At 41.3% G+C, this 14,007-nt stretch overlaps 1 protein-coding gene across 1 annotated transcript in view; it reads right to left on the bottom strand.

Moving 5' to 3' along the window:
• XRCC5 (X-ray repair cross complementing 5) overlaps positions 1-14,007 on the bottom strand; it is an 83,999-nt gene that overhangs the window by 29,326 nt on the left and 40,666 nt on the right. The window contains exons 15-17 of the mRNA XM_019638196.1: positions 11,134-11,227; positions 9,592-9,661; positions 694-716 (exon numbers count right to left, since the gene is read on the bottom strand). Coding sequence (XP_019493741.1) covers positions 694-716; positions 9,592-9,661; positions 11,134-11,227 — 187 coding nt within the window. The remainder of the gene's footprint in view (positions 1-693; positions 717-9,591; positions 9,662-11,133; positions 11,228-14,007) is intronic.

Genomic DNA, 14,007 nt, shown 5'->3' with positions numbered 1-14,007 from the left:
TCCCACCCTCCTTTCTTATAAAGGTCTCCTATCTTGTATAACCCCGCCCAGTATCTCTCTGATTGCTAGATGAGATGCTGCCTCATTCATGAATTCAGTCAATAAAGCCAATTAGAAATTCAAACTTATTCAGTTAAATTTTGTCTATGAACACCATTATTAATTTCATTTAGACTGACCAATAAAAAGGTAAGATACAAATTATCAGAAATAAAGAGGAGACATTGCTATCAACCCACAGACTTAAAAATATTATAAAGGAAAAATCATATGAACACTATTATGCCAACAAATTAGACAACTTAGAGGAAATGAACAAATTTTTATAAAGACACAAATTACTGTAACTGACTCAAGCATTAATAGAAAGTCTGACTAGATCTATAACAAGTAAAATAACGGCATTAGTATTTAAACACTTCTCACAAAGAACCCAAGCCCAAAAGCTTCACTAGTGCATTCTATCAAATATTTAAAGAAGAGATAATGCTAATCCAGAAACGGAAGAAAGAATACTTTCAAACTCATTCCATGAGACCTATATATCCCTGGTATCAAAGCCAAAGACACCACAAAGAAACTACAGAAAAGTATCCCTCATGAATATATACACAAAATTCCTAACAAAATATTAGCAAAATGAATTCAAGAATATACAAAAAGGATTATATGCCATGATTGACTGGAATTTACCTCTGCATGCAAAGCTGGTTTAACTGAAAATTAATGAATATAGCACATTAACAGAAGAATCAAACCCATATGATAATCTCAATAGATGCAGAAAATACATCCAACAAAACTCAACATCCATTCATAATAAAAACTCTCAACCAACTAGGAATGGAAGCTTTCTTCAAGCTGATAAAGGGAAGGTGAGAAAAACTTAGAACTAATATCATACTAAAGGTGACAGACTAAAAGCTTTTCCCCTAAGATTAGGAACAAGGATGTTCACTCTCATCATTCCTACCCACCATTGTACTGGATATTTCAGGCAGTACAATCAAGAAAAAGAAATTAAAAGTATCCAAGTTAAGAAGGAAGAAGTAAAACTGTCTTTATTTGCAGAAAATATAATCCTGTATGTAGAAAATCCTAAGGAGTGTATAAAAACAATTAGAGCTAATAAACAAGTTTAATAAGGTTGCAGGATATAAGACCAATATACAAAAATCAGTATTTCTATATACTAGAAACAAACAATCCAAAAAATAACTTTAAAAAATTCTCTTCAAAATAGCATTCAAAAGAATAAAATACTTGGCAAAAATTTAACAAAAGAAGTGCACGACTTGTACACTAAAAGCTATGGAGAGAAAGTAAATAGGAACTAAATAAATGGAAAGATACTGCATGTTCATAGATTAGAAAATTCAACAGTATTAAGATAGACATTCTCCCTTAATTATCCTATATACTCAGTGCAATCTCTATCAAAATCCCAGTGGGCTTTTTGTGTAAAGAGAAGACCCTAAAATTTATATGGAAATGCAAATGACGTAGATTAGCCAAACAATTTTAGAAAAAAACAAAACTGGAAGACATACTATAGTATTTTAAAACTTACTATAAAGTTAAAGCAATCAAAATAATGTATTAGTGAAAGACAAACATAGATCAATGTAATAGAATTGAACAGTTAGAAATAAACTCTTACATTTATAGTCAACTATTTTCAACAAGTTGCCAGGGCAATTCTATGGGAAAAGGACAGTCTTTTCCACAAATTATGCTGGGACAATTAGTTACTCCTATGAAAAACAATGAATCTAGGTACTTACCACATACCATTGATAAAAATCAACTAAAGGGCCGGCCAAGTGGCTCATTGGTTAAAAGTTGGCTTGGTAGAGGCGAGCTCTGAGCAGCAGGGCCGTCGGTTCAGATCCCACATGGGCCAGTGATGCTGCCCTCTACAGCTAAAATGGTGAACAACAGCTCAACCTGGAGCTGGGCTGCCGTGAGTTGCCGGCGACGGCGTATGCTGCAGCCCCTGCTGCAGTGGGCTGCCATAACTACCGTGAGTGGTCAGCAGCCAGCGTGAGCGGCCAGCAACCAGCATGACCAGCCGTCCAGTGACCGGCGACCAATCTGCCTCACCTGGGAAGAGCGTAATGATAATACCAACATGGGCCAGTGAAGCGACGTCCTCCACAACTAGACTGAAGAACAGAAGGACAACTTGTCTGTTCCCCTTCCCCGATTCCCCAAATGCTGTTCCCTCCCCTAATTCCCCAATAAAATCTTAAAAAAAAAAAATCAACTAAAACTGGATTAGAGACCTAAAACTTTCAGAAGAAAACATAGGAGAAAATGTTTGTGACTTGGGCTAGGCAGATTTCTTATATATGAAAACAAAATGATAGTCCATAAAAGGAAAAAAGAAAAAGTTAGACAATCAAAATTAAGAACTTTATACATTAAAAGACACCATTAAAAAGATAAGTCACAGACTGCAAAAAATATGTTTAAGTCATATATCTGATAAAGGACTTGTATCCAGATTATACAGAGCTTTCTACATCTCAATAAGAAAATATCAATTAAAAAATGGGCAAGAAAAAGGGCAAAAGATTTGAAGACATTTCAGCAAAGAAGATATACAAATGGCTAATTAGGACATGAAAAATGGTCAGCGTCATTAAATCTTTAAGGAACCACAAATTAAAACCACAATGAGATACCAATACATTGCCACTAGAACAGATATCATTGAAAAGACTGACAACAACACAAGTGTTATGAAGGATGTGGAGAAAGTGGAACCCTCATTCACTGCTGGTGGGGATGTAAAATGGTAAGCTGCTTTTGAAAAGAATGCTATTTCTTAAAAAGTTAAACATGAACTTTCCATATGGTGCAGCAATTCCGCTCTTACCCAAGAACAATGAAAACACATAAAGATTTATCTGCAAATGTTCATAGAAGAATTATTTGTAATAGCTAAAAACTGGAAACAATCCAAACATCCATCAACTGGTGAATGAATAAAATGGGGTATATACATAAAATTGATTATTCAGCATTAAAAAGAAATCAATTATTAATACATGCTACAACATGGACAAATTTCAAAAACATTATGCAAAGTGAAAAAGCCAGATGCAAAAGACTGACTATTGAGTGACTCCATTTATATGAAATTCCAGAAAAGGCAAATCTATAGAAACAGAAAGCGGTTGTTTGGGGTGGTGGTGGGAAAAAAGAAGGGACTACAAATGGTCATGGGGAACTTTTGGGGGTGAAGTTAAAATTCTTTAACTGGATTGTGGTGATGATTGTAGAACTCTATAAATTTACAAAAGTTCACCCAGTTACACTTAGAATGAGTACATTATATAGTGGAAAATTATACTTCAATAAACTAAAAAATTAATTTAATTTTTAAATTAAATTAATTTAATTTAATTAATTAAATTATAAGTGCAATAAATTATGCAATAAATAAGTGCAATTTAGCTAAGAGATTTGTGGAGATTTACCACAGACGGAAGGGAGAGGCTTGATATTTACTTCAGAAAAACTGCTGCAGCTCAGAGAGCACACAAGGCCCTGCAGAAACAGGCCCTAAGGAAACAGGCTAAGTTCTAAGGCAGAGGAGTTATCAAAAGGTGGTTCTCATCTGCGCTATGGCTCCTGTCTCTCAGGGCCTACAGAGACTATCCTGAGTGGTATGGTTGCATCTCATTACCAATGAAAGACATACAGAGATAAAGCACAGGATTTCAGCAGTTTAATCTGACAAAGGAAATGGAAACGGACCTGTGTTAGTCAGCTCAGGCTGCCATCACAAAATACCATGGACAAGGTGGTTTAAGAGCAGACATTTACTTTCTCACAATTCTGGAAGCTGGCACTCTTGGTGAGGGCTCTCTTCCTGGAGTAAAGTCGCCTTCTTACTGTATTCTCAGATGGCAGAGAGAAATGAGAGAGAGAGAAAGGAAGAGAAGCAGCGAGAAGGAAGGGAGAGCGCCAGCTCTGGGGTCTCTGCTTCTAAGGGCGCTAATCCCATGATGCGGGCTCCACCTTCACGACCTCATCTGAACCTAATGAGCTCCAAGAGACCCCATCTCCAAATACCATCACACTAGGGGTTAAGGCCTTAACATAGGAATTTGGGGGGAGAGGGTGGACAATTCCGTCCACAGCAGGGCCTTTCATCATAACTATTAACCAAAGATTTTTCTCCAGCTGCCCATAAGGAACCACAAAAAAATTAAAAGTTAACTTTACTCTTTTATCCAAAGACATCTATGCTGATAATACTCTCAAGACGTGCTGAAACTGTGTTCTACACCTTAACAAACTCTCTTCCCTTTTCTGGCCAAAGAAAACAAGCATGCCGTTTTTCAGAGTTTTATGTAGACATGGGTAACACACAGGATTAACCATATCAAATTATACTTGCCACTTCTTTCTGTGTCAGCATATTTTTTGCCTTGGGCTTGCAATTTGAAAGGGGAGGACCAAAACACTTTTATTGTATTGAAGTGGGGCTACAAGCTGTTTCTAGGCTGCTCTTAACCCATTTCAGCTGATTAGTGACTATTTTAACAAAAGCCAAACATCCTTTCCTAAACATCTTAATTGGTTAAGAGCTTCTGTTGTTTGCCACGAACCATCACTTTAAGCCATTGATTAAAGCAGTGTGCACATCAGCACAATCTGAAATCAGTTTTCTTTTTCAACCAGCTGGGCTTAAGGAGCAATCTTGAACACAGCCTGATTCCAGGAGAACGAAGTTACATGCCTTGGACGACAATGATCTACAATACAAGGACAAACTGTAGAATTTATAGGAGGTACAGAGAAAGAACCATGAGTGAGAGAAATAGGCACGAGTAAGTGCTTCAACCACTCTCTGCCTCACAAATCTCTCATTACACTCACTGCACGGGTGAGCTCCAACAGCAAGCGGGATTATGTACCCTTTCTCCGAAGCACCCATTCCTAATTTTGCCATCAGAGCTGATCGTGAGCACCTGCCTTGTAGTGCGAGCCAGCGGGTCACTGTGTTAAACACAGGCTTGAACAGACTCCGCTTTTCTAGTTGTTTGGACATGGAGAAAGTGTTCACGTGGGTTCCACATTTTCAGCCAGAGGGAAAAGTAGCCATGTTTAGCATAAAAAGGGACAAAATACGCAACAAGTTTAAGGCAAGCCACTTTATCCCCTGGGATGAGAAAACAAACCACGGGGAGGAAACAGGACCTCCATGGTGTATCACACATAGACTTCCTCTAACGCTCGCTCGCTCGCTCGTAGGGGAAATCTTAGTGCTGAGAACATACCGACAGCAAACAGGGTTTTATTTTTACGCTACCAGTTGGCTCTTTCGTAACAGGTAGCCAGGCTACATTTTACAGGAGCCACACCCTGTAACTAGACATATTCTGATCCACAGGTTGACAGACTCTTGAAAGGGTTTTAGAAGCTGAGTAAGAATGGATAGAAACATTTTAGGGAGAATTACTGAAAACTGAAAACACTTTTTAAAAATGGTTATGTGTGTATTATAGTCTTTGGTTTCTATGTCATGTCTTTATTTCTTTTTGTATTCACTTTAATGATTTCATTTTAATTATTTGGTTGATGAGTTTTATTACATTAAAATGGAAATTTCAGGGTAGTGCTGTGCCATCTAATGAACTGTAGGCAACCCATGAAGAAGGTGAAGCCACAAGAGGCCAAGATGGCTCTAGGGAATTCGACCCAGTGTTTCCACACATTTGCAACCATCTGTGGAGTCATCGAACTACATTTAAGCTACTTTACGTAGTATCTCATACTCGGTGGGAACCTATAAATTCAGACATATGCGTATCTCAATCATGTAGGAACCATATGAAGGACTGAAGTCATGTGGCTTTTCCATCTCCAATTTGCTGTCCGGTTTTTGACCACGTTAGCACTCTAAGTAAAGCAGGGAAGGGACAAGGAATTTGAAATCCGTGTGTCCCTCCTTAGAAGCCCTGCTGAACAGTTGGTGGAGGAGGGTGTTCGCATAAGTGGGTAACCTTGATTTAGGGGTCTCTGAGAACTCTGTGGACTCGGGTTCTTCCAATAACCTACACCTACAGGTAACAGACATCACAATAATGACGCCGATGCACTGAAGAATACTGTGTGAGGGAACCAACACGTTCACAATTGAGAGATGATAGTTATGCACACAGACGTGGTCAGGAATTTTCCTAATGTAAACCTGCAGTGACAGAATGCTGGAAGGGTGGGTAGGGGAAGGAGGAGGAAAGGGACCAGAAAACGAAGACCACCTGAGAATCAAAGACAGCTTACAGAAGTATCGGCAGCCAGAAGGAACACATTCCTGGGGTTCAGTATTATCTCCTCTCTGCCAAAAAGCTTAGGACGAGAAATATCCCTCATACCAAAAAGCCAGAAGAAAATGTGTAGCTGCCCACTGTAGGCTGCTGACGTCAAGAGGACAGGATCACAACACCCTCGGTATGACTGTGCTATTACACCGGACAGGAGGGAATTGCAACCCTATTTCAGTTTACAGCAATAGGCGGAAGGGCCAAGTTCTACCTCGGGGTAAAACAATCTTACCAGCTATCTATTACTGATCATGCTTTTGGCAATGGAATTGCAGAAAGCAGATGTAATGGAGAAAAGAGAAGAGCTTCGCCGTCCGTTGCCCTAGACAGAGATCTCCAGGAGGGATAAAGAGGATCAGAGCCCGGGAGGCAGCTTCAAGATGGGAGTACGTTGAGCCTGCAGGAGCAGTGAGTCTGGGCTCACACAGGGCCCTGTAAAGATGCCCAGGCAGAAGAGCAAAGGCGGGAAGCGTAACGAGGAAACAGAATTCTTGAAGCTTGAAATAAGAGAGGAAGCCAGGTTAGGACCACGAAACAGAACGCGTTGCTAACAAGCAGGTAGTCCCACTTTCCCACAGCTCTGCAGAAAGTCTGCTTTGGCGAGGTCGCTGGAAGGTGACCCAGTCCTCTGACTGGCCAACACCTAGACGGAGGTACAGAGGGACGTTCAGCATCACAACACCAGTCATGTACAGGGACTCAGTCCCACTCAACATACAAGGATGGTCTACTCAGTGAAAGGACTGTCTGTAAGCAGGAGGGTTAAAATTCATGACCTTATTCATGTTTAAACAAACAAAAATGTAGGAAGACGGGCATGCGGATTAGGAGAAACAGTAAGGTTAAGTAAAAAAAATCTAGTATTTGAAAGAGAAATGGATTTGAATCCCTGTGTGATTTTTGGGAAAGTTCATCTCTTCCATTTTTACAGTTTTTCTACCTGTAAAGTGGGGATAATAATACCTATTTGTAACCTGTATGCCATCTCGGGGTCACGGCCCTTGTTATTTTCACAAGATTGCTTCAAATCCCCAATCCTATGGCCCAGGGAAACATGAGGTTTTCCTAAGATGTGAGCAGATTCTCAAGAATTGACTCTCATGACCTCTTCAGACTCTGATCGCCTGTGCTCTCAGGTGCTTTCTCTGCTCTGCCTGATGTAATTCAAGACCCCAAACACCGCCTCTTCACCAGTTTCCCCACACAGAGCACGAAAACCAGGCATTCCAGTTTTACTGACACCGAATATTTGCAGCCATGAGTTGGGAACATATTATAGAACGCTGCGCCCTTACATAAGTGCATTCGTGTCCCCTCCCCCTCGCCTTCTATACCTTTTCTCTTCATCCTCTCCTCTCCTGACTGGCTCTGGTTTTTCTACCTCTGTGATACTATATAGTAGCTCCTGCTCCTCTGAACCCAGCACTGGTTAACAACCAAGCCTGGGGTCATGGACTCTGGCTCTCCCCAAGCACGCATCAAAGGATTTTCCCAATTAAAACAATTCTCTTTTTCAGAAGATTCTGGCACCAGCTGCTAAGGCTCTAACATTTCTCTACGAGCTCACGTGCTCTGCAGGGTTGCTACGTGGGGTGACTGAGACCAAAAATACAGTAAAGCGCTGGTACAATGACTGGAACATAGTGGCCACCTTTACAATGGTGACAATGCGGGACTTAGAAGAGATCAGGCCGACACCAACCATGGGGACCAATCACTTCCACAGGGTGGGCCCTTGGCTTTGACCGAAGTCACTCACAACACATCAGCAAAAGCTAAGACGGCCATACTCTTCCTTCGCAAACACAATAATCATGATAGACCATCGAGTCCACTGACTTGTCACAGGAGTGCTTCTGCCCCCTTCCAAACATGGTTACAATACGCAGCCAAACCGAAACAGTGCAGCATAATTCTGGGAAAACCTCCTTTGAGCAATCCAATATGTGGAGAAGAGAAACTCTGAAGTACTGTTTCCACCAAGCCTTCTAGAAAGCTGCCACTTTTAGATTTCCGTGTTCTATTTAGATGGAGCTTTGTTTTGTGTTAAAACTCAAAAGCTTTACTTCTATATGGCAATTCTTGACAGGGCAAAAAGCTCTTCTCCGATCTCAAAACAAAATATGCACACCCCACCTAAAAGAATGCACATTACCATGACGATGGAGCTGGCCTTCCTCAGAAATCCTCACAGGCTTGGTGTCTGGTGCTGCTGCCAGCAGGACCTGGCCTGGTAGATTACATGCTGTCTCTCAGGCTCAGCTGGTTATGACAGCCTCTGGGCAATGGCAGAGCAGGTCCAGGCCATCATGCGAGGATTCTGAGACTGTAGGTGGTAAGGCGCCCTAGACCTGTGCTAGGCACTACAGAGAGTTCACTGAAAAAGGTGTGGTGCCCTAGGCATGCAGGAGCCATTGCTCCCCCTAAAATGCCAAGAAGTGGAAGTAGTTCTGCGCACACATTACCATAAACACACAGGCAGCTCCCACAGGCCTGCCCCTGGGCAGCAATAGTGAGGACTGCTGTATACACAAACCTACAGGGTTACCAGTGCCAGCAGCCATTCTTTAAAAGGTGAATGAGTAGGAGCCTGAACACAACCCAGTGGACGACGATTAGTCCAAGACTCTCTATCCGGCCCTGGAAGCTGTGGTAATATTAGCCCAAGCCTAGATGAAATCCTTAGTATATCTGATAGGAAAAATGTGAGGACACGGTCAATTTCAGAAGGACCAAAAATCTAGGGGCAGCAGCAAGGTCTTTCTGGGGCTGCTGTAAGGGGCTCACACCTCAGGAGCAGAAGAAAGGTGTGTCTCAGAAAACAGGAGGATGCACCACAAAACTGCTATCTTCCAAACTCGCTCACAGTAACCCAAAGAACTCCAATTACATGGAACTAAAAGCTCCAAGGTCCACAGCTCTCTTACCAGGGAGACCTACAAATTATTGGGTCGTCGGGAAAGTCATGACACATTTTTGCATTAAAAAACATGGAAAAATACGTCATGACTTTCCCGATGACCCAATATTTCTCCTTTTTGTGGGCACACCTGTGGTGGGTGTATCCTCATGTGCTCATAACACTGCCTCAGTGAGCTCACTAATACGGGACTACACAAAGATACACGGGAAAAGAAAACCGCCACATGCAGCACTGTAACAAAAGGCTTCACTTCTTAATCTGGACTTTAAACCCATTCACCTAACTAAGGCTCTCCCCTGAAATGCAGAGCTCAGGCGTATCACTCACCTTCTTCAAAGCTGGCGGTCTTCTGCCTCAAGAGAGCGCGGAAGTTTTCAGCAGGATTCACGCTTCCAACCTAGAACACACCCACAGACAGTAAACCCACAGATCGCCCCTTGTTTCAGGCTGCACCCCAGGCGAGGCAAGAGGGCTTCACGTAATAAGTGTGCTCTTATAAAATAAAACCAAAGTGAAAGCCCTTTGCACTCATTTTCACTTCCAGGGTTCTGTTAAAAGCTAGCAGATTCCTGGAGCCAAAGGCCCACTGTCTATGCTTTCACTTACCTCCCTTTATGCCAAGGTGACTTCTTTCCAGAGGGGTCAGGAGTGTTACTACCAAGCCGCCAGCCAACGCAGCTTGAGGGCTTTATGTGGCAGATGGCTCGTGCATCCTGATACCCAACCAACTAGGAAGGGAGGGTTCTGCAGCGTGGGGCCCGTTCAAAATATATTTGTCCCACTAAGATGACATGAGAAATAACAGCCTGATGCTTGATGCACTAAACTGCCCCTTTTGGGGGGCTGCTGCTGACCCTTTGGCATTGAAGTTTTAGTAGAATATATAAACATGCCCAAACTGAACATGTCCCCCCAAAATAAAAGGAGATCTGTATCAAGGTTTGCTGCAGTGCAAGGCGGGAAGTTTCAAAGCTAAAAATCTCTGCCAACTCCATGGCACTTCCTGATCACACGTAAGCCTTTATTCTTCCTGCCCCACCTTGATAAGGCCTAAAGAAGTATTGTTCAGCTCGCAGGGCCGAGGACAATGGGGTTCCGACAAACTTTGGCATGAAATGCACTCAAGTTTCCAGTTTGCTCTGGTATAGCTGTCAGAAAAGTTCTCAGAACAAATAAGGTCATATTTTTTTGCCCTTCACTATAAAACACTGAAATAAAACCCAATCGTTCTTCAGATATTCAGTTTTTCTGAGAGCATTTTTTTTCTGAGGCAGAGAAAAGGCATGCCCCAGTGCTAACTATCTCTCCTAGTATGTTTGGCTAATAAGGGACAATTTTTAAGATCCACTGATTCAAAATAATGCCGCTTAAAATAATGCAATATGTTCAAGTTCCAAAAATCTTCCCATTAAATAAAGATCTCGAGTGTCAAAGGATATTGGTTTGGGGCAATCCTAACTTGTGAAACCTGTTCTGAATTTGTATATTATAAAAGAAATAGTTATACTCTTAAATTTTACATACTTGGAGATTGACTCATATCATCATCCCCACTTATCCTGTCATTTTGATTAAACAGAAAGCTGCAAAATGAAGCTGACCAAAATAATCTCCACAGAAAGTGCTCCCACTGAGATGCTCTGTGCTCTGTGTTACGTAGTGCTCTGTGTACTATACATCATAAAGATGATTCTACAGGGAATTCACTGACAAGAATTACTTGAAGAAGCGTGGGACGAGCCTGTATGGTTTATATACTGGAAGGACCAGAGAAAGTGATATTTTAAAGGACTAACACAAATTGATGCCATCTCTGTAAGCCCCAACCTTCCCGGCAGGGCGAGAGGACTCTGGGGATGCTCTGCTTACCTTGGTGACACTGCCTTCGGCCAGGCTGGAAAGGCTGAAGTGGGCTCGCCCTTCCTCAGTCTTCAGTTTCTTAGAGGTGGGTCCCTCTTCATGGCTGGAAAAGAAAGAAATGATTCCCACCCCTTAAAACAGAAGAAACAATACAAAACCCAGAGCTGCTGATGTAGAAAGCACAACTTTATTTTTCAAATGTCAAGAATAAACAGCCGCACTTCTTCGTCCTCCTTGACACACAGCCTGCCGCCCTTCCCAGCCTGGCTCCTGGAGGCCTGGCTGCAGCAGCCCTGGCTTTGTTTCACAGCAGTACAAGAATCACAATTAGCAGTCGCATCACAAAGCCCACTCAGAAGATGAAACTGCAGCACAGGAAATGGAAGCTGAACATTTCGGTAAGAAAACCCATTTACCCTTCAGACACTATTTGCTCCTTTCTGTCTCAGGATTAATAGCTATTAGCTTTCCATGTCTATAGAAGACCTTCGCGTCTAATAAACCATCTTCTCCATCATGTATGGGAAAGCTTCCACTTACAGCTACCAAAACGTGCCAGACAGACCTTGATTAAATATGCAAAAGCTTGCTCTTAGAGAAGTCTTACACTATAAAAATCCACTTTCAAAAGAAAACATTTAATTTGTTCTTTGATAAACTTAATTCTGTTTTGGGCAATATGTTACCATAGTCCGACAGCATCTGTGTGGGAAGGGAAAGATGACTCCAAGGAAGAGTATCAAACATCTTGCCTCAAGTAATAGTCTGGCTTTAACAGCCTGCCTTCAAATCAAGAGGAGGTCAAGTTCATTGCACAGAAGAACATCAAATCCAAAGACTCTTGACTATAATCTCCCTTAAGCTGCTAAACAGAGAGATATGAAGATTTCTCTCCCAGACAAATGATCAATCTGGGGCGAAAGCAGCTGTCAAGAAATGGCTGAATGAGAAGGGAAATTAGTCACTAGGATCTAGTATTTCTAAATGTGATGCTTTTGTTCAAAAGACCAACCTTCAGACAGTGAGGCATAAAGAGGAGGTTATCCTAAAAATAAAGCAAAGTAAAATAAGGCAGAAGCTGCCTTATTGAATGATATTTCAATAATGACTGTCCTTATAGCTAGACGAAAGGGCTGAAGTAATCATTAGAGCCTTATAAAAACATGAATTAAAAGTTTTGTGACTTGACATCCTTCTGATTCGCCACTTGCCTTTTTCCCTTTGAGAAGCAAACAAAAGTAGAAGACAGGGGATGGGGACCAGGAAACATTAAAAGGGGTGAGTCAGCCTGAGCTTTTTCCTTCAAATGGAATAACACATGAAGCCTTGATGGCAAAAATGGAGGAAAAATGCACAAACCCAAGCATGAAATTCCATCAGAATTTGAGTTCATTCAAAAAAAGTCACAGCCCTTTCAACCTTTGCCAGTTGTTGCCAAGAGACGGACAACATGGTACTGCTGACGATTTGGAGACAAATGACATGGATTCTAGTCTCAGTTTTGCCACTCACGAGCCCTAGAATCTTGCACCTTCTTGAAGGTATTGATTTGGTACTAATTCTGGTATATCCAGAGTTTAGAGTCTTGTAAGTTACCTTGGTCTTCAGTTTGCTCCATAGGAAAAACTGAAAAGTATGATGAAAAGTACATGAGTGTGTATCAACTGTTCAGGTATTCTCTTCCAAAAATACAAATTAACTTATACAGTGGTAGTCAGAAGCATTAAACATGTAAAGCACTATGCTAAGTTCTGTGAGGATACTGGGTTGCATCATCTAAAGAATTTCTTTAACTCCCCAGGGTAAGAGTCTAGGGAAGGAAGGAATAAGAAGATATATAAACCAATTCCCCAAAACTGGGCAGGTAAAGGCTGGCCCAGGAATACGTAGAAAGTAGTGAAAATTTAATATGCTTAATAATCTCAAGATTGAATCATTTAATAGCATGATTAGGAATCCTACATATATTAAACTCGTACTGTCTATTTGAAGTGGTAAAGGGCAATGACTCTTACCCCCAAATATTCTATGAAGGAGCTGAGCCCTGGAAGGTAGAAATTATCCATGCAAGATCACAGCAGACATACAAATGCCAAAAGGTGATGTATTTGGCTGTCGGGACCATGGATAATTTGTTGTTCTTTCACCTTTTCTCATTTTCTTTCAAAAATATGTAAAATTTTGTAATTCATTTATTTAGCCAAACATTTACCTAATACTATGTGTCAGCCACTAAGCTAGGCTGCAGACTCTAAATATACAAAAATTAACATACAATCAGCACCTTTAAGAAGTTCAGTCAAAGGCCGGCCAAGTGGCTCAAGTTGGTTAAAAGCTCACTGAAGAGTGTGAGCTCTGAGCAACAGCAGTTCGATGCCTGGCCCGAGCTGAGCTGCCAACAGGTGGCAGGATGGCTCAGTTAAAAAACAAACAAACAAAAAAAACCCAAAAAAATAAAACCCAAACAAACAAAAAGAAGTTCAGTCAAATAAAAAAGATAAATATATAAACAATTAACAAAACATTGTGGTAAGCAGCATATCCCTGAGAGAAGATAGCAAGTCAGTGTTTTGGGCTGGGGCCTGAGGTACCGGCTGGTAAGTACTGAAAGATTAGGATAGAAAATATCTAAATTATAGCCTAGAAGCTGTGAAGAAAGGACGTAGTTCTCTAGGTAACTGGATTATAGAAAAATACTTATCTGCCTTTTCCCATCTGTGTCAGAGTTTGATTTTAAGCTGAAGGTAATGGAAAGCCATTAAAACAAAGGGTTTTAATCAGGGGTCCAAGGATGGTGTCAAGAAATGTGTGAATCTCCTGATTATCAAAAGGTGCTTCCTCTCTCTCTCTCTCTCTCTCTCTCTCTCTCTCTCTCTCTCTCTC

The sequence above is a fragment of the Hipposideros armiger genome, unplaced genomic scaffold (assembly GCF_001890085.2).
Source record: "Hipposideros armiger isolate ML-2016 unplaced genomic scaffold, ASM189008v1 scaffold_38, whole genome shotgun sequence".
Lineage (NCBI taxonomy): Eukaryota > Metazoa > Chordata > Mammalia > Chiroptera > Hipposideridae > Hipposideros > Hipposideros armiger.
This window is presented reverse-complemented; position numbering and strand designations above follow the sequence as displayed.